The sequence below is a fragment of the Gopherus evgoodei genome, chromosome 1, assembly GCF_007399415.2.
Source record: "Gopherus evgoodei ecotype Sinaloan lineage chromosome 1, rGopEvg1_v1.p, whole genome shotgun sequence".
Taxonomy (NCBI): domain Eukaryota; kingdom Metazoa; phylum Chordata; order Testudines; family Testudinidae; genus Gopherus; species Gopherus evgoodei.
This window is the reverse complement of record NC_044322.1, coordinates 362,428,970-362,455,791: the sequence shown is the minus strand read 5'-3', so window position 1 is coordinate 362,455,791 and position 26,822 is coordinate 362,428,970. Positions and strand designations below refer to the sequence as shown.

At 48.6% G+C, this 26,822-nt stretch overlaps 1 protein-coding gene across 4 annotated transcripts in view; it reads left to right on the top strand.

Annotated features, from left to right (window-relative positions):
- Window positions 1–22,942, top strand: part of IL15RA (interleukin 15 receptor subunit alpha) — an 87,137-nt gene extending 64,195 nt beyond the window's left edge. The window contains exons 4-8 of one of the 4 annotated variants that reach the window (XR_004002442.1): window positions 241–609; window positions 10,019–10,048; window positions 10,900–10,960; window positions 13,391–14,091; window positions 22,472–22,942. Coding sequence is in view for 1 of the 4 variants with exons in the window: in XM_030578892.1 (XP_030434752.1) it covers window positions 208–609; window positions 10,019–10,048; window positions 10,900–10,960; window positions 22,472–22,547 (569 nt within the window). In the remaining 3 variants the exon portion in view is untranslated. Of the gene's footprint in view, window positions 1–207; window positions 610–10,018; window positions 10,049–10,899; window positions 10,961–13,390; window positions 14,092–22,471 lie in introns of all 4 variants that reach the window. The other 3 variants (XR_004002437.1, XR_004002452.1, XM_030578892.1) reach the window with 3 other exon arrangements.
- Window positions 22,943–26,822: the final 3,880 nt, after the last annotated feature.

Below are 26,822 nucleotides of genomic sequence, written 5' to 3'. Positions count from 1 at the left end.
CACATTTACATGTTTAGTTTTTAAGGTCTCAGTTCAGGACAGTCCTTAAGCACATGCTTCGCTTTAAGCATGTGAGCAATCCCATTGATTTCAAAGTTAGGCAGCTGCTTATACACCTGCTTGAATCGGGACGTAAATAACTAAAATAAAAACAACAGTTCATTTGTCTTTCAAATGTGCCTAAGAATGTATTTAACCACTTGCCAGAATCAAAGACTTTTACACCATCTAAACCACCAGTAACCAGAGTAACTGCAGAGGTTATCACAGTCCCAGTCATGGCTTCCACACCATCCTATGAAAGGGAGACCACCTCACCACTAGCAGGCCCTGTCTCACAGCTCAGGACTGACAAGCCTTCACGGGAAACACTTGCAACAGCAACAACTGAGATCAGGTCATCAAAAGGGCCTGGTTGTGTGACCATGGAAGACACAACACAACGGCGCACCACAGCCACCCAGGACACACACACGTCCCAGCTCTGGACGGATAAGCCATTGCTGAAAACAGTTACAACAGAAGGAGATTGGTCAACAGCAGTGCCAGCCAGTGTGACCACAGGAGACTCAACACAGCTTCTCACAGCAGTCACCCATAACACTAAAGGTTTGTCACCAGCCAATCCCTAGTAGTCTAACTGCATGGACCAAACTAACTTGCTAACGACGCTACCTGCTGGGCACCCTGCTTAATCACTTCAGTATCACCTAGTACATCAGAATATTAACAGGAACTACATGCACCTGCTGCCTTGTCCACACACACACATATGGCACCAGTTTAACTCGGGTTTTGTCTACACACAGAAGTTGCGCTGGTTTAACTTAAATTCGTTTTAAAATACAATTGAGTTAAACTGATACAAACCCCAGTGTGGACACACTAATCTCAGTTTAAATCTTATTTATATCAGCATAGCCAGCACCTGTAATTAAAATGTAAATAAAAGCATCTTATTCCAATAAATTAAATTCAGTAAAAATACCAACTTACATTACACTGAAATCATATACTCTTCATTTGAAATAAGTGTCCACACACAGATCTGCACTGAAATAATTAAAGCTGTGAATTAAAACCAGTTTAGTTATTTTGGTTGCAGTTTGCATATAAACAAACCCTTACAGGTGCAGTCTAAACCAAATTAAGCCCATTTTAAAATCAGTGTAAATGTCCACACACAAAGTTGTACCAGTTTAACTAAATTGGTTGAAAAGCCCTACCTGTCATGCTGACCAGTATTGTCTCATTGTTCCCTGTTGCCCTTGTTTTATACTTAAATTTTAAACTTGCTGGATAGGGAACCGTATTTTGGGTCAGTGTTTTTATAGCACAATGAGGTCTGTTAGTGAGCTACAACTGGTGTCCCTTGGCTCTGCCACAATAGAAATAATAATGCTCAAACCAATGCACGTTTACATCATTCTTATTTTGGTTTAAGAATGTCTTATTTCAGTTCGTTTAATCGGTTAAAAAGAAAATTGGATTACACTAAAATGAAATAAGCCACTCAGTCCACAGTAAGAATATCATCACTGGGTTTTGCACCGGGTTAACTAAACTGATGCAACTTCTGTATGCAGACAGCTCTGTTCCAGCCACTTCTTCCTTGTTGGGATTGATACAGCCACTAAAGAAAAGCATGAATGCTCCATTATATCGGGGATATAATTGTTCTTCCGCTAACCAGGCAAAGGAGGAAACCAAGCCCAGCTCACTTCCTTTCTTACTGTTGCTTCTGTAATACCAATACAAAACTAAATGCAAAGCACTTATGCAAACGTTCACATGAAACCTGGGTACATGGCAGCTGCATTTCAAACTTGGGTGCATACGTGAAGCCTCCTTTCAGAGTGGCTGGACCTCTTGTAGGTCCCATTTGTTTTTATGGGAACATCTCTGACAATCAGGCCATTAACTTAGGTACCTGAATATGGATCTAGATCAGGGGTGGGCATACTTTTTGGCCTGAGGGTCAGATCTGGGTGGGGAAATTGTATACAGGGCCATGAATGTAGGGCTGGGACTAGGGGGTTTGGTGTGCAGGAGGGGGCTCAGGGCACCTCAGCTGAGTAGGAGTGAGGCACACTAAATCTTACCTCACAAAGCCTGTGGAGATACCTCAGCCCCAACCCAGCGCATTAATAAATTCACCTGTTCGCCTTCATATCTGTTTGCTAATCTGCAGTGCCCCCTATTGTTTTCATCCTGCTCCCTCACGTCCCCAGCTCTGCCAGTTCACCTCAGTCACAACCCCCAGTTCCCCTGCTATTCCACGGCACTCTCCCAGTTCATCTCAGCCCTCCTGACTTGCAACACTTGCAGCCATTCCAGCTCCGGCCCTCTCAAGCCTGCCAGACTCCGAGGTGGTCTGTAAACAGATCCCGGGGACTAGGATGAAACATCAAAACAACTCCTGTCCATCTGTTACTTTGGATGAGATTTAAACTCAAGTCCAGCAGCTATGATCTAAAGACACCTGTCCATAGTGCTGACCCATTGCACTGTGGGCCTCCCCATCGCTACACCAGCTTGTTTTTTAAAGTATGTCTCTAGGTAGAGCCAGCAGGAAAAATGGGCTAAGTCCTTCTGAATCATAAGTCTCAGAAACAGCACGTCTCCTTGATATGTGTCTGAGTACTGTCAGTTTTCCTAGCTTATAAGGGATGAATAACAGGCAGAGAATATGGCTCTGCAAGGGGAGGTTTGATCTAGTTTTTATTCTGAAACAAATGGAGGAGACGTAGGAGATCCAGATATAGACCCCCTCACCACAGTATCTGAGCACCACTGAAACCAGATCTCCTGAGGCTCAGTCCAGTAGTTTCATCACAAGACTTCCCTGCTTCTCTTTCAATCATAGTAATCCATTCATGCTAGGAATGAATTGTGTTGTGCACAGACATATGGTGTGACTGGAATCAGGCTTTAGAATCAGTATGATGATGCAGAACTATTTGGCTGACTCACCCTGACAACCCATCCATCTGGTCTCATTAGCTCCACTCAGGAATATAAGGGATTCAACATCTTCTCTGGTGCAAAAGAGAACTAGAGGGAAGAGAGGGACAACTCCCTATTTGATACAAGAGGAATTGACCTGCACTGTGGGTCCCACCAGAGGGGAAGGTCCCTGGCCTGTCCCCCGACCCACTAAGTGCATCAGCAGAGACCAAGGGATTGTTCTCCTCCCTTTCCCCATGGCGGCCAGTGATGAGGTTAGCTGAGTGAACGGCAGGTTTGAGCCACTAGCAATAGTGGCCAAACTGAGGGCTGCGGTGAATCTCTGAGGTGAGCAAATCCACCGATAAGTGCAGAACCCACCAAGGTAGAGGAGGAACTTTGTCACAACTGATATGAGAAGTGGGATTTGGTGTGCACAACACGGCGGAAGAAGGAGGGTGTTATTAAAAAAAGGAAGAGGGGTTTTTTTTGTTTGTTTGTTTTCCCTCACCGCAATGGATGACACTGATATGAGCCACGGCTGCCCAGCAGGAGGCTACCCATGTTCAGGCAGCCACCCAACAGGAGGCAGGGTGGCTGCAGCAGGAGACCAATTGCCTGTTGATGGACCAAGCCGCTCAAGACGGTTCTGTGTTGCAGGAACTGGTAAACCAGGTGAAGGCCCTGACAGAGCTGAACCACAGCAATGATGAGATTCGGATCATACAGGCTAGCAATTGCCTGCAGAAAACGACGCGAGAGGGTGATGTAGAGGCATACCTCCTGGTCTTTGAGAGGACAGCCCTACAGGAGGCTTGGCCTCGACATCAGTGCTCTGGCATCCTTGCCTCATTCCTGTGTGGGGAGGCCCAGAAGGCCTACCATGATCTGCCTGAAGAGGCTGCAGCTGACTACCCCCAGCTGAAAGTAGAGATACTGGCCAGATCTGGGGTAACGACTGCAGTGCGGGCCCAGCGGTATCACGAGTGGAGATACCAAGAAGACAAAACCCCATGCTCCCAATTGTATGACCTCATCCATCTTGCACAAAAGTGGATATGAACTGAGTCCCGGAGTCCGGAAGAGATACTAGAGGTTCTGGGTCATTGACCGATACATGAGGGGACTACCGCCAGACCTTCATGCCTGGGTAAGCCAGAACAAACCCTCCACCTACAACAAGGGTGTCACACTGGTAGAGAAGCAAAGGATGGCAAGGGAACTGACCCAACCAGTTAAGGAAGAGGCACTCTGGGTTAAATTTGCAGCAACAAGCCCCAGAGCTTGAGCGACTGGGCCCCCAGGAGGGTACAGGTGGAAAAAGAGAGAGGCTGAAGGCCCATCGGAGGCCAGGAAGAGTCGGAGCACTGAGGGGGGAGAGGATCGTGATGTTAGACTGCCCAAACTGAGAGACCAGGGAACACCTAGGACCCCATACAGATGTTACACCTGCGGGGAGTGGGGACACGTAGCTGCACAGTGTCCCAATGCCGAGGAGCCTATGCAGTGTAACCTGGGGAACTGGGCAGACCCATGCTCCCTAATCCACCTTGTGGGGGTCTCACTAACCCCACATATTTACACCAGACTGGTGAAACTAAATGGGGCAGAGACCATGGCACTGGTTGATTCGGAGAGTTCTATCACACTTATCTCAGGGAAGTTTGTGAAGCGTAGTCAGCTGCTGCAGGCAAAGCGCACAGGAGTGACCTGCATCCATGGGACAGTTAGTTACTACCCCACTATCCCAGTAAAAATTGAAGTCCAGGGGAACACCACTGAGGTAGCAGCAGGTGTAGTCCCTAAACTCCCATACCTGATGCTCATAGAGAGGGACTTCCCAGGATTTGGAGACTTACTCCCAGTAGGGGGACTGGAGAAATGGGGAAACCTTAAAGTTAGTGAGGCATCCACAGTAGACTGACAATCCCCAATCTTCTCTGAAATATCCCCAGATTTGTTCTCCACTCCCAGGCAGGATAGAAAGACGAAAAGGGAAAGAAGGGCAGCTAAAGCCTTTGGGATCCAGATGCTGTCCCAGGCTTAGAGGGTTGCCCTTGTGGACAAGTGGACCAGGGTAGCTGGAAAGGAGGCTGCCCCAAAGGAGGAAATGCCCAATCCTGACCCCCACCCTAATGTCTCTGAACGAGGAGAGGCAACTGAGACTGGCCCTCTAGAGCTCAGGCAGATTAGTCCCGGAAGAAAAAATGTTGGCCGGGACCAAGCTGAAGACCCAAGGTATGACAACATTAGGAAGAAGGTGACAGAAATAGATGAGGTCCTCATGGAAGGGAAAACCCAGGGACCAGGACCCTACTTCATAATGAAAAAGGATGTCTTGTACTGGGTTACACCAGTACAGGGGCAGAAGGCACAGCAGCTTCTAGTACCTCAAAAACACCAGAACTCTGTATTAAGCCTCGCCCATAGTCATCTTTGGGGAGAGGATTTGGGGGTAGGAAAGACCCTGGCATGGATCCTACAACAGTTCTTCTGGCCCAGAGTACATGAAGAAGTGCAGAGGTACAGTGCCTCCTGTCCAGAGTGTCAGCTGCACAGTCCCCATCCCCACCTGAGGGCACCTTTAGTTCCCCTTCCCATCATAGAGGTCCCCTTCGAGTGAATAGCCATGGACCTAGTGGGACCCCTGGAGAAGATGGCCTGGGGCTACCAATATATACGTGTCGTTCTGGACTAGGCTACTCGCTACCTCGAAGCTGTCCCCCTGCGGAACACGGCCTCTAAAACGATAGTCAAAGAGCTGGTGGGGATCTTTGCCTGAGTGGGGCTACCAAAAGAGATATTAACAGACCAAGGAACCCCGTTTATGTCGAAGCTAATGAAGGACCTCTGTACTCTGCTCCATATATATACCCTGAGAACGTCAGTCTATCATCCGCAGACCAATGGGCTGGTAGAAAGGTTTAACCGAACTCTCAAGGCTATGATAAGGAAGGTGGTAAGTCAGGATAGGAAGGATTGGGACACCCTACTACTTTACCATATGTTTGCCATCCGGGAGGTACCTCAGGCCTCAACTGGGTTTTCCCCCTTTGAGTTATTATATGGGCACCAGCCCTGTGGTATACTAGATATCGCCAAAAAGATCTGGGAAGAGGAACCCAATGAGGGGAGAAGTATAATTGAACATGTATTGCAGATGTGAGACCGGATTGCCCGTGTCACCCTTATTCTATGGGAACATTTGGAAAAGCCACAGGAGGCCCAGTGAACCCATTACAATTGCCAGGCAAAAGTCCGACAGTTCCATGGAGGGGATCGGGTGCTGGTGCTGGTACCCAGGGCAGCAAGCAAGCTTCTGGCCCAATGGCAGGGGCCCTATGAGGTGGTTGAACCCATGGGGGAAGTAACCTACAAGGTGTGGCAGCCAGGATGCCAGAAACAAGTACAGATTTATCACATTAACCTCTTAAAGCCTTGGCACCAGCGAGAGGCATGTGTAGTGGCCCAGGAGACCCTGATCCAGGGAAATAACATGCCTGAGCAGATCAGGATATTCACTGATCTGGCACTGAACCAGAAGAAGGAGGTAACTGAGATGATCAACCGATACCAGGACGTGTTTTCAACCAAACCAGGCTGGACCACTGAAGCGCGTATCACCACATTATCATAGCCCTGGGGGCAAAGGTAACTTTAAGGCCCTATTAGCTCCCAGCAGCAAAAAGAGAGGCGATCAAAGCAGAGGTAAAAAGGATATTGGAGCTGGGAGTCATCAAAGAGTCCCACAGTCAATGGTCAAGCCTGATTGTGTTGGTTTCCCAAACCCGATGGCACCACTATGTTTTGTAATGACTTTCGCTGGTTGACCGACATATCCAACTTCAATGCATACCCCATATCAGTGAGTTAGTTGACTGCCCGGGCAATGCCCGATTTTTGACTACCCTTGATTTAACAAAGGGATACTGGCAGATTCCCCTTGACAAAGATGCAAAAGAAAAAACGGCAGTCTCTACACCAGAGGGTCTGTTTCAATATATTGTTCTTCCTTTTAGACTGCATGGGGCCGCTTTCCAGCGTCTTATGGACAAGTGCCTGAGGGCCTCATACCAATTATGCAGCTGCGTACCTGGACGATGTTATTATTCACACCCCTGACTGGGAGACCTACTTGGAAAAGGTGAAAGCAGTTCTGGACATGCTAAGATGGGCTGGCCTCACAGCCAACCCAACCAAGTGTGCTATAGGGCTAGCTGAGGCTTAATACCTTGGCTACACTGTAGGAAGAGGCATAGTCAAGCCCCAACTGAAAAAACTGGAGGCTATCCAAAATTGGCCCCAGCCAAATCGGTAAAAGCAAGTTTGGGCATTCCTGGGTGTGGTGGGGTACTACCGGCGATTTATTCCCCATTTTGCCACCAGAGCAAATCCCCTGATGGACCTGATAAAAGCCCCGGGTCCAGACATGGTGAAGTGGACAGACTTTGCAGAGAAAGCATTCATGGATCTACAGACAGCCCTCTGCAGTAACCCTGTGCTTATAGCCCTGGACTTCAACAAAGAGTTCATTTTACAAACAGATGCACCTGAAGTAGGATTGGGAGCTGTCCTATCACAGATGGTCGGAGATGAAGAACACCCGATCCTCTACCTCAGCGGAAAACTGCTCCCGAGAGAGCAGAAGTATGCCGTGATTGAGAAAGAGTGCCTTGCTGTGAAATGGGCCCTGGAAACACTACGTTATTACCTACTGGGAGGACAGTTTACCCTTGTGGCAGATCATGCACCCCTCCAGTGGATGCAGCAAAGTGAAGAGAAGAACGCAAGGGTGACCAGATAGTTCCTATTCCTACAACCTTTCCAGTTCATCATACGACACCGGGCTGGAAGCCACCATGGCAATGCAGATGGCTTGTTGCCGGTACACTGCCTGATGTCCCAAGTTGCCCAACCCGTGGGGTTGAGCACGGGGATGGAGGGGTGGAATATGTGACAGGGGCAGGCCAGATGGCTACAGGAGAGTGATAGAAGGTAGATATATTAGCCCCAGATTAAGCAGGTCCCTTTTCCCTGAGTAAGATAATGGGCTGTTCCAGAACAATCAGAAAGTTGCTGGAACTAATTATGGCAGGTAGGCTAATCTGGGCACCTGGTTTTAAAAGGACCGCACTTCAGTTAGCGAGGTGCATGCGAGGAGCTGGAAGCAAGAGGGTGCAAGGAGCTGAGAGTGAGTAGGCATACTGCTGGAGGACTGAGGAGTACAAGCGTCATCGGACATCAGGAGGAAGGTCCTGGGGTAAGGATATGGAAGGTGTTGGGAGGAGGCCATGGGGAAGTAGCCCAGGGAGTTGCAGCTGTCACACAACTGTTATAGAAAACACTGTAGACAGCTGCAATCCTCAGGGCCCGAGCTGGAACCCGGAGTAGATGGCGGGCCCGGGTTCCTCCCATCCTGCAAACTCCCTATTGGATACAAGAGGAATTGACCTGGACTGTGGGTTCCACCGGAGGGGAAGGTCCCTGCCCTGTCCCCGGACCCACTAGGTGGGTCAGCCGAGACCACAGGGATTGTTCTCCTCCCTTTCCCCATGGCGGCCAGGGATGAGGTTAGCTGAGTGAACAGCAGATTTGAGGCCTTAGCAAAAGTGGCCAAACTGAGGGCTGCGGTGAATCTCTGAGGTGAGCAAATCCACCAATAAGCGCAGAACCTACCAACACAGAGGAGGAACTTTGTCACAGTACATATGTTCCAGGCTAATCTTTAGGTCCCCCATGTTTGAGTTTAATGCTGAAGAAATTAAAAATATAAATGATATTAAAATAAATGGAATGTAACATAAAACAAATAGGCAGCACTGGACCATGGTTTTAAAGAGGACATTACTAAATTTTCATTTAAATATTCTCTCAACCTCAGTCTGGTAGAGGAAGAAAGGGAAACATTTTTGTCATTGAAAAAATAGGCATATTTCCCCTTTTTTAAATAAAAGGTCAAAAAATTTCAAAATTTCTCAAAGTTTTAAAAAATTTCATCTCACTGTACAAAAGTGATCAGAAAACATCAGGGGGGAACATCACAAAAATCATTGACATTTTTCCCAGTTTTGAAATTCACAGATTATTTTGAACAGCTGTAATACTCACAGAGAAATTCTTAAAAGGGGTGCGGGGGGAAGGGAAATCTCTAATGTTCTGGGGAGAGCTACGTACATAGCCTTACCAGGACTTTAAAACCACCAAAATAGAAATATCCCCTGAAGAATTCATCCCAGGTTTTGCATGAGCCCCACTACATGCTGGGCAAGGAGGTGAAGTGCTGTGCCCAGTGATCTGCAGTTTGGATGCATTCACAGAGGTGTAGATTGTGCCTGGTAAGCTCTGCAATGGGGCCAGCGAGGAGCTGCATGGCTTCTGGAGCAAGTGCATTCTCTGTTGCCCCCCTCCAGAGGTGCAGCATGCTTCTCCCTCTCTGTCCAGCCAGTTCTACTATGGATAGGATTATATGGTGGATTTGATGATCCAGGAAGTCCTGTATCCTACTAGTGCAGTGGGGGAGCCAGGGCCTGTCACGTCTCTGCCCCCTTCCCAACCTCCTTTGGGGTGCTAGCAGCCCAAGGCCATGAGGAGGAAGTGACTCCTGTGCTCAGGGGAGGGGAGCTGCAGAAGAATGGGGTGGAAATGTTCTTGCCAGCATCTCTGTCTTCTGAGTACCTCCGTAGGGGCCAGGCACAATTTGCCTTAATTTGTTCCTTAATGCAGAATCAGAAGGTGAAATCTAGCCTTAGTGTCGGGGTCAGAACTTTGTTGGAGTCACTGGAGTTGCACCCACGTACACCGAGGCCTAATTTGGCCGTTAGCCCATTAATTCCAGGCTCTCAGAAATTACACACTAATGTAAGGCTGCCCCCCTTCTTTCTCTTCTCACCCCCCTGCCATGAGTCACACGCAGGCAGTCACTGTAGCGCTGCATTTGGGTTTGCTTTGCTTACAATGTTGATCTGCAGCTTTTGGAGGGGCTGGCGATGTGGGCAGGAGGACTGTGTTGCTCACTGCTTGTGTGGAGCGGTAATCCAGCTGTAAACATACATTCTTCCATATTCTTTTACAGTTTCCACCCGAGTTATGCTCTCTTCTGTGGGTAAGAACTATTCTGCTACATTAAGGTTTACAGTCTATAAATCTGAGAGCATGTGGTTTGTGGTTTGGTTTGTTTCTTACATGTCAGCAGCCAAATCCAGCGCAGGTTGAGATTGCATCTAATCCCTCCGGTTAGGCAGCATGAAATCTGCATGATAACTGGATGGGAGACCCTCTAGGCCAGGGGTGGCCAACCTGAGCCTGAGAAAGAGCCAGAATTTACCAATGTATATTTCCAAAGAGCCACAATAACATGTCAGCAACCCCCCCATAAGCTCCTCCCAATCCCACTCCCAGCGCCTCCCCCTCCCTCTCCACACTTCCCAGTCAGCTGTTTCCTGGCATGCAGGAGGCTCGGGGGAGGGGGCAGAGCCAGGGGTTGAACACTGAGCATCCCCCGGCACATTGGAAAGTTGACACCTGTAGCTCCAGCCCCGGAGTCAGTGCCTATACAATGAGGCTCATATTAACTTCTGAAGAGCTACAGGTGGCTCCAGAGCCACAGGTTGGCCACCCCTGATCTAGGAAGAAAATCCAGGGTGCTGCAGAAAGCAGTGCTGTCAGGGTAACAGGTGGTCATCTTAGCTCCATATCATAGCTGAGCCAAGGTCCAACCAGGGTGGGAGGGGCACTATCTACTGGAAGAGTCATCTTGCAAATGAGATGTAAATTGAGGTACCAGCTCACTGGTTAATGAAATAAAGATCCTTTTGGCACTTTTTCCCCAAGACCAGAGGCATTTACTAGAACTCAAATTTGGCCAGGACCCCAGGGTTCTGAGATGTAGCTGTCACATCATTGGTCTTTATTTTAAATGCAAAAGAATTAAGTTTTTGTTTTCTTCTCTGGCAGGGTTTCCCATGTTGCTGACCTTTGTAGCTGTTGCATTATGTTGTGTCTGGAGACAGCGAGTGTAAGTATTCCAATCATGTAATTACATCATGATGCAGTATTGCTAAGTTGCAGAAAAGCAGCAGCCTGAGATTTTTCAAAACCATGCAGGGAAGTTAGACGCACAACTCCCATTAACTCACACAAGAATTGTGAAACTGTGCATCTAAATCCCCTAGGCAGCTTTGACAATCCCAATCATCATCTGTTTCCCCAACTAAATTTTCACTGGGGACACATCAGTTAAGCTGCCAATAAGCACTGACGAGTGAAATTCCCCTCGGCGCTGAGGGTTATCCTAAGTCCTATGCAGCTCTTAAATTCTGCTTACATCCTCAAAATAGGGTTTAACTGGAATTTAACCAGGGAACAAGCTCGGTACTAGCCCTCTACACATGGGTGAAATTCACCTTGATGCTATGAAGACAGTTTCCAAATTGCAGGATACCTGGAACATTGGGGCCATCTCTTGTATTTTTAAATATTCTCCTATTTTATCATCAGTCTTTTATGTTTTATTATTTAAAATTTTAAAACAGAACCTACTTACAAGGAGTCCTACCACAGCATCAGCATTGTTTTTAGCAGAACACTTGGAAAGAGTCCAAAAGAGCAATCATTATTTAAGGGGCAGTCAGTATTCATTAATAATGAAAGGCCAAAGATCCCATTTTTAAAGAGGACTTTAACCTGCCTCCATTTTTGTGCCTATAAATAGCTGCATCCATACTTAACTGCGGCAATAAACGCTGTCACTGAGAGAGCTAAGTGTCCAATTTGTGAACCCAGTCACAAATGTAGGCAAGTCAACACAGGTGTAAGTGAAATGTGCCCTCAAAATTGGAGGTCACTTTTCAAAATTGAGTCCTACATCTACTAGAGTGACAGAAACCTGGAGCAGAGTTCTGTAATGCAAACATTAAAAGATAATTCTTGCCAACAGTGGCTTAGCTGTTGTCATGGTAACCATCACGTATTTGTAGTGTGTAAACATGACAGAGGGAAGAGAATTATTTAGGTGCTACAAGAGGTGAAACTAGATGATATCTAGAAGGGAAGATTTAGCCAAAAGAGCATCAGGAAGCTCACAAGAAGTTACTGAACTACTGAGATTGTGAAATAGCCTCCAAAGGAATGTGGTAGGAGGCCTGTGGCATGAATCATTTAAAGTTTTTTTTGTTTTTTTTTTGAGTGGCCATCTTGTTCCTGCATGCCAATGAATATTTTTTATGCCATTTTAGGAAGAAAAAATACCCTAGTTTAACACTGACCTTGTTCCTTATGTTAAAGGATTTCAGCTGAAAGACATTGAGCATATGTATTTGATCTTTATTGGCAAATAGAAATAATGAAGAGAAATTGACATTTTCTAGAATGTCATTGTATCTATTGGGTTTCTGGGAAGTGGGCGGGCGGAAGCCCGCCCACTGCTAAAGGATCCCCCCCAGCCTAAGGGGAGGACTCACAGGACTTCAGAACCCCACTGATTTTGGGGGACAACTAATAAAAGAACAGGGACAGGAGTGCGGTCAAAGGGTCATAAGGAGGGAACCTGACGGGGACACCAAGCAGAGAACCCTGGACAGCGCCCACTGCTCCTCGAAGGCGGCCTGGCACAGCCTCGGTGACCCTCAGCACCTCGGGCCATAGGTTGTGGGGAGAACAGGGTAGCTACTCCAGCCCGACGGGTTGTGAGATGGCTGAAGTAGACCCTGTCCCCCGACTCCAGCCGCCAGCTGGCTTCGGCGGCCGGATCCGTGTGGGTCTCCTGCAGGAAAACCACAGAGTACCCACCCTCCCGAAGGAAGGAGAGCACCTGGCTCCTGCGGAAACCCACCCTACAGCTCCGGGTTAGATAAGGTGGAGCACTCACAAATACAGTACACTGAGATCTGTGCTTTCTTGAAGGGATTGTAGATGGCCTGATTAAGCTGTTCAGCTAGGTTTTTCCCATCTTTAATGTCTATGGGCTTCATTCTCATTTAGAATCATAGAATGTCAGAGTTGGAAGGGACCTCAGGAGGTCATCTAGTCCAACCTGCTGCTCAAAGGGGGACCAGTCCCCAGCTAAATCCCCAAATGGCTCCCTCAAGGATGGAGCTCACAACCCTGGGTGTAGCAGACCAATGCTCAAACCACTGAGCTATCCCTCCCCCCTTGCCTTTACACTCAGGGTCCTTTACAACACACAAATGTCATAACTTACATCCACTTCAAAACACCGTTATGCTGCTGGAGCTGTGACAAAGCCCTAGTGTAACGAAGAAGCCCAGAAGCATGTCCTGGTATCTAATTAGTCAATAATCAAAGACTGAGACCGTCTGTGATTGATGTGTTTCCCTACTGACATTTCGCACTCCTGCTCAGCATTTTAGCCCACAGACTGCATAGCAGATGCCTTTAGTGTGCAGTCTCCAACATTTGCTGATCCTGTGAATTTTTCTTTTTGCAGCCACATGAGGCGACAACACACAATACCTGTGATAGCCATTCCCATGACTACAGAAGAGTCAGAACAAAGGGATGGAACACCACCAGAAGACAGTGGCTCAAACGGTCCAGAAGAACCAAGTGAAGGGACAGAGATGATATCATCTTGTGTGACATCGACTGGTTGAACAATAACACTTAGTGAAATCAATGTATCCGTTAAACTTGAAAGGGGAAGGGATCCTTGCTGCTCACTAAAACCAACAGGCCAGTTGGATTAGGTGCTGACTTGTCAATTACCACATGTCAGCTACTCAATTTGAGATTGGAAATACAGCCTCATTTCTAAGCTGTGGCAAGTGTGCAGAAGATCTGATTTCCTGGCCCACCATCGTTTCAAAGAGAGGATAGGAATGGTCTCATAAACCTTACTGCATCCCTGCTCTGTTCTTTGAGCTGAACATCCTGTACCCATAAGAGAGTGTCTAGATAACTTGGACATATCTTTTAATTCTTATTTTAATGAATGGTTGCTTTCTAAAGAGAAATCACGCAGGCATTTAAATGCCCAAGGAGAACCGTCCATGTGGAAAGTTCTGAAAAAACTTCAGGTGGCCTCTTATATGCAGTGTAAAGACGATGCCAGAGAAGAAGCATTTGGTGATCTGATAGTGAAGAACACAGCTTAGGACCACCTAGGACCCAGACAGAGAGAACAGAAAGGTGAGCTGCAAAACATCTTTTGGATATACTTAATTCATAAAGAAACAAACATTGGGCCTCATTTTCAGATGCCCAGAAATCCTGCAACTTCCATTGCTGTCATTTGAAGTTGGGGGTGGCCAGAACTTCTGAAAATCAGACTTAATGGGATTTTATTTAAGTGAGTGCTGCTGCATCTACTTGGATTTTTAAAAAGTAGTTTTATTTTTACATTTAAAATAAGGATTTTTAAAAAAAAAAAACTCCTAAAATAAATTGAAATCAGTTTGAGCAAGCTTAGAAATTCGCCCCAGTGCCTGACAGTGGTAGGTCCATTCATCTGTAGAATAGCGTTCCAATGAATGTATTGGAATCCCCACTGTTCAGTCATTTGAAACTAGACTGCACAAGGCATTAGGAGCAATCTGGCCCTGCCAAACAGAGATGAACTAAGTGACCTTATCTCTAAATGGAACAGAAGAAGGGTCCTGAAAAGGGAAAGAAAAAATTAATGGAAGCATAGAGAGGGGAGGAAGCTGCCTTCCTACACAGAGAGAGAAGGACAAGTCCTTAGTCTAGAAAGGGGCAGAATAAGAAGAGATATGATGGAGGTATTTAAAATAACAGAGAAGGTCAGTCAAGCACTGAGGCCCTTTCATATAAATCCAAAACAAGAGTGAGCTTGATGAAATTCAAAGGCACAAGTTTAAAACAGATGGAAGGATATAACCTTTGTTGTCATACATGATTTGGGTGTATCTTAGGTACTTTATTTGCCCACCATCTGTAGTATCTGAGCACCTCACAATCTTTAATATATATATTTCTCCCAACCCATCTGTGGGGTAGGGCAGTGCTAATTACCCCCATTTTACAGAAGGGGAACTGAGACACCAAAAGACTAAGTGACTTGCCCAAGATCATATAAGAAGTCTGTGGCAGAGCCGGGTGCTCTCCTGTCCCAGATGAGTGCCTTAAGCAGTAGACCATCCTTCCTCGCTGAGTTCCTGGGTTGATGATGAAGAAAAATGCGCAGTAAGAACTGGAAAAAGAATTAGCGCTGTCTCTCCGTATACATAGCACCTGCAGATGCTCTAGACAGGGTGACCATGATATGGGATAGCCATCCTCGTGTTTCAGGGACATAAACTGATCACTAGTTGCAGTCAGAAGGAAGTTCCTCTCTTACCCTATGGCACAGTAATGCAGAGTTAGGTATATTATACACTTTCTCTTTGCAGTGCCAGGAGTTCGTACCTGTCTCAGACAGGGGCCAAGTCTGATGGACCTTGGTCTGTTGCACCAGAGCAGCATTCATGTTCCTTTCTTTTTCTTTCAGTATGTATTTCACCTCTGTAACCTACAGCAAACAGTAAAGCTGGTGGCAAAAGCTTCCAAAGTATGGAAAAAGCTGAGCTGCACCATCCCCAGGCAGGATTATTCAGGGGAACAAATAGGAAACAATCAGGTAGCTGAAAAATATTATCTGTAACCTCCTGCCAGAGCACTATGCTGCATGCAGAGGAGCAGGACACTGGTAGCCCTCTGTATCCAATATTACTGAGGGCACCAACCCAGCTTATTTCGTACCACTGATATCGAGGGAACGTGCCTATCGTATAACAAATCTTGGAGTCTTCTAGATACAGAGACTCTGTGAATCGTTTCTTTTCCATGTCTCGGGTCTCATTTTGAAGAGGGCCCCAAACCAGCCTCTGTTATTGTGGGTACCATCAGTTGTTAGGTAACTGAGTGCAGCCAGTTTGCCCGCAAAATCAGACCCCAGTTTGCAGCTCCAGGTATTGGAGCAGTTCTTATTCTGAAACATAATTTGGATAGTGCTGTAGGGCAGAGGTGGGCAAACTATGGCCCACAGGCTGAATCTGGCCCGTCAGGGCTTTGGATCTGGCCTGCAGGATTTCCACCCGCTGGAAGCAGCCAGCACCACGTCCCTGCGGCTCCTGGTAGGGGGCAGAGGGCTCCGTGTGCTGCCGTCGCCTCCAGGCACCGCCCCCGCAACTCCCATTGGCTGGGAATGCGGAACCACGGCCAATGGGAGCTTCAGGGGAGGTACCCACAGGGGAGGGCAGCACGCGGCGCCCTCTGCCCCCCGCCTCCCTCAGGGGCCTCAGGAATGTGGTGCCAGGCACTTCCAGGAGCGGCACGGGGCCAGGGCAGGCAGGGAGCCTGTCTTAGCCCCACTGCGCACCCTGAACTCCTCCTGCACCTCGCACCCTAAACCCCTGCCACACCCCTCCTGCACCCTAACCCCCTGCGCTGAGCCCCCTCCCGCACTCTGCACCCTCTCCTGCACCCCAACCCCTGCCAAGTCCTCTCGTGCATCCCACACCCATCCTCTGCCTCAACCCCCTGCCCTGAGCCCCTTCGTACACCCCAAGCCCCTCCTGTACCCCACACCCCAATCTCCTGCCACACCCAACCCCCCTGCCCTGAGCCCCCTCGTACACACCACACCCATCCTGTGCCCCAACCCCCTGCCCACAGCCCCCTCATACACACCGCACCCATCCTGCACCCCAACCACCTGCCCTGAGCCCCCTCGTACACACCACACCCATCCTGCGCCCCAACCCCTTGCCCTGAGCTCCCTCTTATACACCGCACCCATCCTGTGCTCCAACCCCCTGCCCTGAGCCCCCTCCTGTACTCTGCACCCTCTCCTGCACTTCAACCCCCTGCCAAGCCCTCTTGTGCATCCCACACCCATCCTGTGCCCCAGCCCCCTGCCCTGATCCCCCTCATATGCCCCAAACTCCTCCTGTACCCCACACCCAATCCCCTGCCGCACCCCAACCCCCTGCCCTGAGCCACCTTGTACACCTGCACCCATCCTGCACTCTACCCCCCTGCTCTGAGCCTGCTCCCACACTCTGTACCCCCTCCTTCACCCCAACCCCCTGCCCTGAGCCCCCTCTTATACACCGCACCCATCCTGCGCCCCAACCCCCTGCCCTGAGCCCCCTTGTACACACCGCACCCATCCTGCGCCCCAACCCCTTGCCCTGAGCCCCTTCCTGCACACCGCACCCATCCTGCACTCCAACTCCCTACCCTGAGCCCCCTCGTACACACCACACCCATCCTGCACCCCAACCCCCTGCCCTGAGCCCTCTCGTACACACCGCACACATCGTGCACCCAACCCCCTGCCCTGAGCCCCCTTGTACACACCGCACCCATCCTGTGCCCCAACCCCTTGCCCTGAGCCCCTTCCTGTACACTGCCCACCTTCCTGCACCCCTACCCCCCGCCCCGACCCTACATTCATGGCCCTGCATGCATTTTCCCCTCCCAGATATGGTCCTCGGGCCAAAAAGTTTGCTCACCCCTGCTGTAGGGCGTACTAAGGCTGAACAGTGAGTCTCATATAAAGTGAGGTGGGGTGTGCTGCTGGGAAAGATGGACAGCGAAGGCCCGCAGCTCGGTGAGTAAGGCCTGCTCTACACTATGATTTCAGGTCGAATTTAGCAGTGTTACCTCGATTTAAGCCTGGACCCGTCCACACGACAAAGCCCTTTTTTTCGACTTAAAGGGCTCTTTAAATCGATTTCTTTACTCCACCTCCAACGAGGGGATTAGTGCTGAAATTGGCTTTGCTTCAAATTTGGGGTAGTGTGGAAGCAATTTGATGGTGTTGGCCTCCTGGAGCTATCCCAGAGTGCTCCGTTGTGACCGCTGTGGACAGCGCTGAGGCACTGGCCAGGTAGACAGGAAAAGACCTGCGAACTTTTGAATCTCATTTCATGTTTGGCCAGCGTGGCAAGGTGCAAGTGAGTGCAGATCTCATCAGCAGAGGTGACCATGATGGAGTCCCAGGATTGCAAAAGAGCTCCAGCATGGACCGAATGGGAGGTACAGGATCTGCTCGCCATATGGGAAGATGGATCCGTGCTAGCTGAACTCCGTTGCAGTAAACAAAATGCCAAAACATTAGCAAAAGTCTCAAAGGGCATGAAGGACACAGGCCATAACAGGGAGGCACAGCAGTGCCACGTGAAAATTAAGGAGCTAAGGCAAGCCTACCACAAAACCAGAGAGGCAAACGGAAGATCCGGAGCAGAGCCACAGACATGCCGCTTCTATGCTGAGCTGCATGCCATGCTAGGGGGTGCAACCACCACTACCCCAACCCTGTGCTTTGACTCTATCAATGGAGAACGGTGCAACAAGGAAGTGGGTTTTGGGGATGAGGAAGATGATGAAGAGATTGAAGATAGCTTACAGCAAGGAAGTGGTGAAACCAATTTCCCCAACAGCCAAGATGTGCTTTTCACCCTGGACTTGGAGCCAGTACCCCCTGAACCCACCCAAGGCCTCTGTAGGCGGAGAAGGGACCTCTAGTGAGCGTACATTTGTAAATATTACACACGGTGTAAAAGCAAGCGTGTTTAATGATTCATCTGCCCTGGCATTCGTGGCCAGTACAGCTACATGGGGATGGAGCAGAAATCCTGGTGTTTGCTGGCATTCAGAAAACATTCATTCCTTATCTCTCTGTGTTATCTTCAGAAGAGTGATATCATTCGTGGTCACCTGGTTGAAATTGGGTGCTTTTATTAAGGGGACATTCAGAGGTGCCCGTTCCTGCTGGGCTGTTTGCCTGTGGCTGAACAGAAATGTTTCCCGCTGTTAGCCGCACGGTGTGTGCGGGGGGGTGAAGTGATCATCCCAGAGAATAGCATGTGCATGAGAGCGTATTTGGGTTTGTGCCGCACGCTAACCCGCAAACCGCAGCCCCTCCTTTTAAATTGCAAACCCATTTTAAATGGCCAACCCAACGGCCGCTTGGTGTGGGAAACGAGGGCGCTGCTGTTTGAAACCATTCCCACATGTTGTGAAGGTTAAGGAAGACAAAAGACTGTGGCTTACTATGGCTGCCTGCAAGCCGAATTCTGTTGCCTGGCACTGCATGAGTGACCTCTCACACCACACCGGCAGGCCCTCAATATAAGAGGCAAATTGCTACCTTGTAACAAAAGCACATGTGCTGTGTCATGTGAACAGCAAGGTTTAATGGGAAAGAGTGATCCTATTGTTCTCTAAAATGTGTCTTTTTTACTACCAGTCTCCTTTTTCCTCCACCAGCTGCAAATGTTTCTCCTTCGCAGAGGCTAGCGAAGATTAGAAGGTGAAAAAAATGAACTCGGGATGAGAGGTTCTCAGAGCTACTGCTGTCCTCCCACACTGACAGAGCACGCCAGAATGCGTGGAGGCAGACGATGTCGAAGTGCAGGAAAGCACAACAGGAACGCGAGGAGAGGTGGCGGGCTGAAGAGGATAGGTGGCGTCAGCTTGCTAACAGAAGGCAAGAGTCAATGCTCTGACTGCTGGACCATCAAACTGATATGCTCCAGCGTATGGCTGAGCTGCAGGAAAGCAGTAGGAGCACAGACCGCCACTGTGACAGCCCCTGTGTAACCAACCAACCTCTTCACCCAGATGCCCAAGAACGCGGTGGGGGAGCCTCCAGCTACCCAGTCACTCCACCCTAGAGGATTGCCCAAGCAACAGAAGGCTGGCCTTCAATAAGTTTTAAAGTTTTTAAGTTTAACTTTTAAAGTGTGGTGTAGTCTTGTCCTTCCCTCCTCCCCCACCCCACCCAGCGCTTCCCTCCACCACCACCCCCCGGGCTACCTTGGCAGTTATCCCCCTATTTGTGTGATGAATTAATAAAGAATGCATGAATGTGAAGCAACAATGACTTTATTGCCTTTGCAAACTGTGATCAAAGGAGGGAGGGGAGGGTGTTTAGCTTACAGGGAAGTAGAGTGAACCAAGGGGGGGAGGGTTCATCTAGGAGAAACAAACAGAACTTTCACACCGTAGCCTGGCCAGTTAGAAGCTGGTTTTCAAAGCTTCTCGATGCACAGCGCGTCCTGCTGTGCTCTTCTAACTGCCCTGGTGTCTGGCTGCGCATAATCAGCGGCCAAGCAATTTGCCTCAACCTCCCACCCCGCCATAAACATCTTCCCCCTTACTCTCACAGATATTGTGGAGCGCACAACAAGCAGTAATAACAATGGGAATATTGGTTTCGCTAAGATCTATCTGAGTCAGTAAACTATGCCAGCGCGCTTTTAAACGTCCAAATGCACATTCTACCACCATTCTGCACTTGCTCAGCCTGTAGTTGAACAGCTCCTGACTACTGTCCAGGCTGCCTGTGTATGGCTTCATGAGCCATGGCATTAAGGGGTAGGCTGGGTCCCCAAGGATAACTACAGGCATTTCAACATCCCCAATGGTTATTTTCTGGTCTGGGAAGAAAGTCCCTTCCTGCAGCTTTTGAAACAGACCAGACTTCCTGAAGATGAGAGCGTCATGTATCTTTCCTGGCCATCCCACGTTGGTGTTGGTGAAATGTCCCTTGTTATCCACCAGTGCTTGCAGCAGCATTGAAAAGTACCCCTTTCGGTTTATGTACTTGCTGGCTTGGTGCTCCGGTGCCAAGATAGGGATATGGGTTCCATCTATCGCCCCACCACAGTTAGGGAATCCCATTGAAGCAAAGTCATCGACTATGACCTGCACGTTTCCCAGAGTCACTACCCTTGATATCAGCAGATCTTTAATTGCATGGGCTACTTGGATCACAGCAGCCTCCACAGAAGATTTGCCCACTCCAAATTGATGCCTGACTGACCGGTAGCTGTCTGGCGTTGCAAGCTTCCACAGGGCTATTGCCACTCGCTTGTGAACTGTGAGGGCTGCTCTCATCTTGGTATTCTGGCGCTTCAGGGCAGAGGAAAGCAAGTCACAAAGTTCAATGAAAGTGGCCCTTATGCATGCAAAAGTTTCACAGTCACTGGGAATCATCCCAGACCTGCAACACTATGCGGTCCCACCAGTCTGTGCTTGTTTCCCGGGCCCAAAATTGATGTTCCATGGCATGAACCTGCCCCATTAACACCATGATGTGCACATTGCCGGGGCCCGTACTTTGCGAGAAGTCAATGTCCATGTCTATGTCCTCATCACTCTCATTACCATGCTGCCGTCACCTCACCTGGTTTTGCTTTGGCAGGTTCTGGTTCTGTATATACTCCAGGATACTGCGCGTGGTGTTTACAGTGCTCATAATTGCCGTGGTGATCTGAGTGGGCTCCAGGATCCCAGTGCTATGGCATCTGGGCTGAAAAAAGGCGCGAAACGATTGTCTGCTCTGATGGAGGGAGGGGCGACTGACGACATGGCTTACAGGGAATTACAGTCCACAAAGGGGGTGGCTTTGCATCAAGGAGAAACACAAACAACTGTAACACACAGAATGGCCCCATCAAGGATCAAACTCAAAACCCTGGGTTTAGCAGGCCATTGATTTCACAGCAAGAGGGAGGAAGCAAATGAATACAAAACAAATCGGGTCTATTCCTTGTTTTGATCCACTCCATCTATTTTTTACATCTTTAGGGTGGCAGCAGATGGGTGCAGTGTGCTAACCATCGTCAGCTCCTGGGTGCTCAGCAGAAGATGCTGCATTACGATTGCTAGCCATCATCATCTCCAGGGTGCTCGGCAGAAGATGGGAATGACCTGGCTGAGCCCAGGCGCCCCAACTGTTCTCACTGAGGTCGATTAAAAAAGCACCCAGAAATATGACGACAGTGGCTACCAATCGTAATGCACTGTCTGCTGCCAAAAGGCGATGAGCTGCTGCTGTGTAACAATGCAGTCCCACGTCTGCCAGCACCCAGGAAACGTACGGTGACGGTGAGCTGAGTGGGCTCCATGCTTGCCATGGTATGGCGTCTGTTCAGGTAACTCAGGAAAAAAGGCGTGAAACGATTGTCTGCCGTTGTTTTCACAGAGGGAGAGAGGGGTCTGACGACCTTTACCCAGAACCACCTGCGACACTGTTTTGGCCCCATCAGGCATTGGGATTTCAACCCAGAATCCCAATGGGCAGCGGAGACTGCGGGAACTGTGGGATAGTTACTCACAGCTACCCTCAGTGTGACGCTCCGGAAGTCGGCGCTCGCCTCGGTACTATGGACGCAGTCCACCAACTTAATGTACTTAGAGCATTTTGTGTGGGGACACACACAATCGACTGTATAAAAACAATTTCTAAAGAACCGACTTCTATAAATCCGACCTAATTTCATAGCATAGACATACAATCACACAAGCATGTCCAGTGTTCTCTCCTCCAGCTGCCTGCCCAAACCTTCATGCATCTCACCCCACAGCAATCCCCACCTGACTCTGGAGCTGCCCCACAATATTACACAAGACATATTGTTCCCTGCATGTGTCAATGTGCATGGACCTAAATAATTTATTAAAGCACATTTTAACTTCATCCAGCAGTGACTGAACACACACCCTACAGTCTTTCCTTTTCTCAGTTCCATGACCTCTGTTATCCATTCTCTTTCAGACGGCATTTACCTACAAAGCCATCAAGCGAAGAACACAGCTTGTTTTCCTGCTGCTACCAGCAAAATCCTGAGTAAAGAGCAAGTCTGAGAATCCGAAAACTCACATCTAACTATTTTGGGGTCAGCCATGATCATTTGCTCAGGAATCTTGCAGAAACACGTTAGAATCTGATCCCAGATGCTTGCAAGTTCCAGGTGCATCCAGAAGACAAGAGACAGATGTCCTTTGGACCACACCCGCACCAGCAGCATAGCACTTTTACAGATGTTACACAATGGCCATTGTAATGGAAATATTTTACATTGCCGTTTTCCCTCCCAGGCAGAGCACGTACCTATATTCTGGGGGGCTCCTTTTCAAATAGCCCCCTACTCCACCTTGGACTAGTCCTCAGCCAATCCCTCATACTGTACAATACATTAACACATTGCTTTGCACCACTGAATCTAATAAATATTTTTATAGACAGTCTCTGCCACCTTGTACCTTTTTCAACATCTCTAGTAAGACTAGCTGGCGTACGGGCTGGGGAGTTTGTAAATAGTGGTATAGTCAAATGGGGGAGAGGGCTCAGAAGCACATGTTTGGGGTTAATCAGTGCACAGAGCTGAGTCCATGGGTCCCTTTATGCCATGCACACTCGCAGATAGAGAAATTATTAATCCGGATCAAGGAAGACAGTCTCCAGGAATAGCTAAAAGTAATAGAGTCTCAATACACCAGCCTACTTTGTAAATGTTCCTTTTTGCTAAGAGGATTTACCTCACAGTTTGAGAACCGCTGTACTAAGTAAATGGCAATTTTGGGGTGCGAGAAGGAAAAACGAACAAAAGACAATTTTCAACCCTCCTTTATACACCATAAAGTAGCACAATAGGCACAATCTTGGGGTGTTTTTTTTTAACCCTTTATCCAGTAGGCTAGGCAGGAATGACTTGTGAACTGAAGAGATTCCAAGTGGGTTGGGGGGGGGGCGACTGTAATTCTGAGATAATTTTGCTGTATGAATGTTTTTGAGCTTTGATACAGTACCAAGGCCATAAGTGCCCTATGTCAAGGTTCCTTCCCCGCTCTGAACTCTAGGGTACAGATGAGGGGAACCTGCATGAGAACAATTACCAGCTTAGATTTGGTTTTTCTGCCACCACCCAAACCATTTAAGAGTTATTTGGGAAACTCTGTCTACCTCCCCACTAGAATATCTCCCTCCCAAGTACTATAACCCTTCCCTGGGTAGCCTTAAGAGACTTCTCCACCAATTTCTTGCTGAACACCAATCCAAACCCTTGGATCTTAAAACAAGGAGAAATTAACCATTCCCCTTCCTTTCCCCAGACCAGTTCCTGGTGAGTGCAGATCCAACCCCCTTGGATCTTAAAACAAGGACAAATCAATCAGGGTCTTAAAAAAGAAGGCTTTTAATTAAAGAAAGTTAAAAATCATCTCTTTAAAATCAGGATGGAAAATAACTGGTAATCAGATTCATAGAGCCCAGAGGAATCCCCTCTAGCCTTAGGTTCAAAGTTGCAGCAAACAGAGGTAAATCCTCTTAGCAAAAAGGAACATTTACAAGTTGAGAAAACAAAGATAAACCTAACACGCCTTGCTTGGCTGTTACTTACAAGTTTGAAATATGAGAGACTGGTTCAGAAAGATTTGGAGAGCCTGGATTGATGTCTGGTCCCTCTTAGTCCCAAGAGCGAACCACCCCCAAAACAAAGAGCACAAACAAAGACTTCCCTCCACCAAGATCTGAAAGTATCTTGTCCTCTTATTGGTCCTTTGGGTCAGGTGTCAGCCAGGTTACCTGAGCTTCTTAACCCTTTACAGGTAAATGCATTTTGGTGTCTCTAGCCAGGAGGGATTTTATAGTATTGTACACAGGAGGGCTGTGCCCTTCTCTTTATAGTTATGACACTCTACAAATACAATATCACAGATTATTATTATTCACTTGTATTGCTGTAATACCTGGGAGTGCCAGTCATGGCCCAGGGTCCCATTGTGCGAGGTGCTATATGAACACACAAAGGTACCAGCCACAAGTGATGTCTGTCCTATAGGACCATTTTAGGGACAGTAATTAATCACCAGCGCTAGGGGTTTAGAGCGCATTGCCTATAAACCACAGCAAGGCCATTTTGGCTTAGCTTTAAGATTGAATTAATTATTCTAACAAGAAACGGGTTCACAGTTGCAAAGCATTCCCAGCGTTGGGCTCTGGAGTTTTGGTTCAGGTCCATCTGTAATTGAAGACACCCCCCTGTGTCTCTTTCCGTATGTCTACACTACCTTTGGGAGTGAGCCCCACCCAGCCTGGGTTCACGGATGGCTCCTGCTAGCGTGCGGACATTGCAACTCAGGCTGAATCTCGGACTCTCAAATCCCATCCCTCCCCACCCCGGCTTGAGAACCTGAGCTCCAGACCAAGTCACAACGCCTGCACAGCTCTTTTTAGCACACTGGCACAAGTCCCATTAGCACTAGTTTTTGAACCCGTGCTGAGAGGTTCACTCCAAGCCTCACTGTAGACAAACCCTAAGGGGTTTGATCCTACAAAGTGCCAAGAGCCTCACAAAGCACTGTAGGTACTCAGCACCTCGCAGGACAGAGCCTCTTGGACAAATTGGAGAAATGGTCTGAGGTAAACCGGATGAAGTTCAATAAAGACAAATGCAAAGTGCTCCACTTAGGAAGGAACACAATCAGTTTCACACATACAAAATGAGAAGCGACTGTCTGGGAAGGAGTATGGCAGAAAGAGATCTAGGGGTCATAGTGGACCACAAGCTAAATATGAGTCAACAGTGTGATAGTGTTCAAAAAAAGCAAACGTGATTCTGGGATGCATTAACAGGTGTGTTGTAAACAAGACACGAGAAGTCATTCCTCCGCTCTACTCTGGGCTGGTTAGGCCTCAATTGTGTCCAGTTCTGGGCACCGCATTTCAAGAAAGATGTGGAGAAATTGGAGAGGGTCCAGAGAAGAGCAACTAGAATGATTAAAGGTCTTGAGAACATGACCTATGAAGGAAGGCTGAAAGAATTGGGTTTATTTAGTTTGGAAAAGAGAAGACTGAGAGGGGACATGATAGCAGTTTTCAGGTATTTAAAAGGGTGTCATCAGGAGGAGGGAGAAAATTTGTTCACCTTAGCCTCTAATGATAGAACAAGAAGCAATGGGCTTAAACTGCAGCAAGGGAGATTTAGGTTGGACATTAGGAAAAAGTTTCTAACTGTCAGGGTAGTTAAACACTGGAATAAATTGCCTAGGGAGGTTGTGGAATCTCCATCTCTGGAGATATTTAAGAGTAGGTTAGATAAATGTCTATCAGGGATGGTCTAGACAGTATTGGGTCCTGCCATGAGGGCAGGGGACTAGACTCTATGACCTCTCGAGGTCCCTTCAAGTCCTAGAGTCTATGAATCTATGAATCTTTTGGGATCGGAACCTAAACCAGCTAGACCAGGGGTGGGCAAACTTTTTGGTCCGAGGGCCACATCGGGGTGGCAAAACTGTATGGAGGGCCGGGCAGGGAAGGCTGTGCCTCCTCAAACAGCCTGGCTCCTGCCTCCTATCTGCCCCCACACACTTTCCATCCTGACTGCCCCCCTCAGAACTCCCCAACCCATCCAACCCCCCTGCTCTGTGTCCACTGACCACCCCCTTCCGGGACCCCCCACCACTAACCACCCCCCCAGGACCCCACTCCCATCAACCCCCTCATCCCCCCAATTGCCCCGACACCTATCCACACTCCTGCCCCCTGACAGGTTCCCTTGGACTCCTATGCCTATCCAATGCCCCCCTGTTCCCCATCCCCTGACCGCCCCCCCCAAACCACGCCATCCAATCGCCTCCTGCTCCCTGTCTCCTGACTGCCCCCCGGAATCCCCTGCCCCTTATCCAACCCCCCCGCTCCCCACCCCCTTACCAGCCGCTCAGCAGGAGCTCAAAGCTGCGTGGCGTAGCCAGAGCCAGCCACGCCACCCAGAGCGCTGGCAGCATGGCGAGCTGAGGCTGCGGGGGAGGGGAAGCAGCAGGCGAGGGGCTGGGGGCGCACCTCCCCAGCTGGGAGCTCAGGGGCCAGGCAGGACGGTCCCACGGGCTGGATGTGGCTCGCGGGCTATAGTTTGCCCATCTCTGACCTAGACACATGTAATTACTTACCGTCTTTCTCTTGATTTGCCACAACATGCCTCATCCAAAGCACTATGGTCTTCATGTATTAACATGCACACACATGACTATACAAGACAGTAATAAACAGGCAAGCCTGCCAGAAGCAACCCCTACATGACAAACTCACGGAGCGACACCCTGCTTTTCACACTGGCGCTTACAGTATG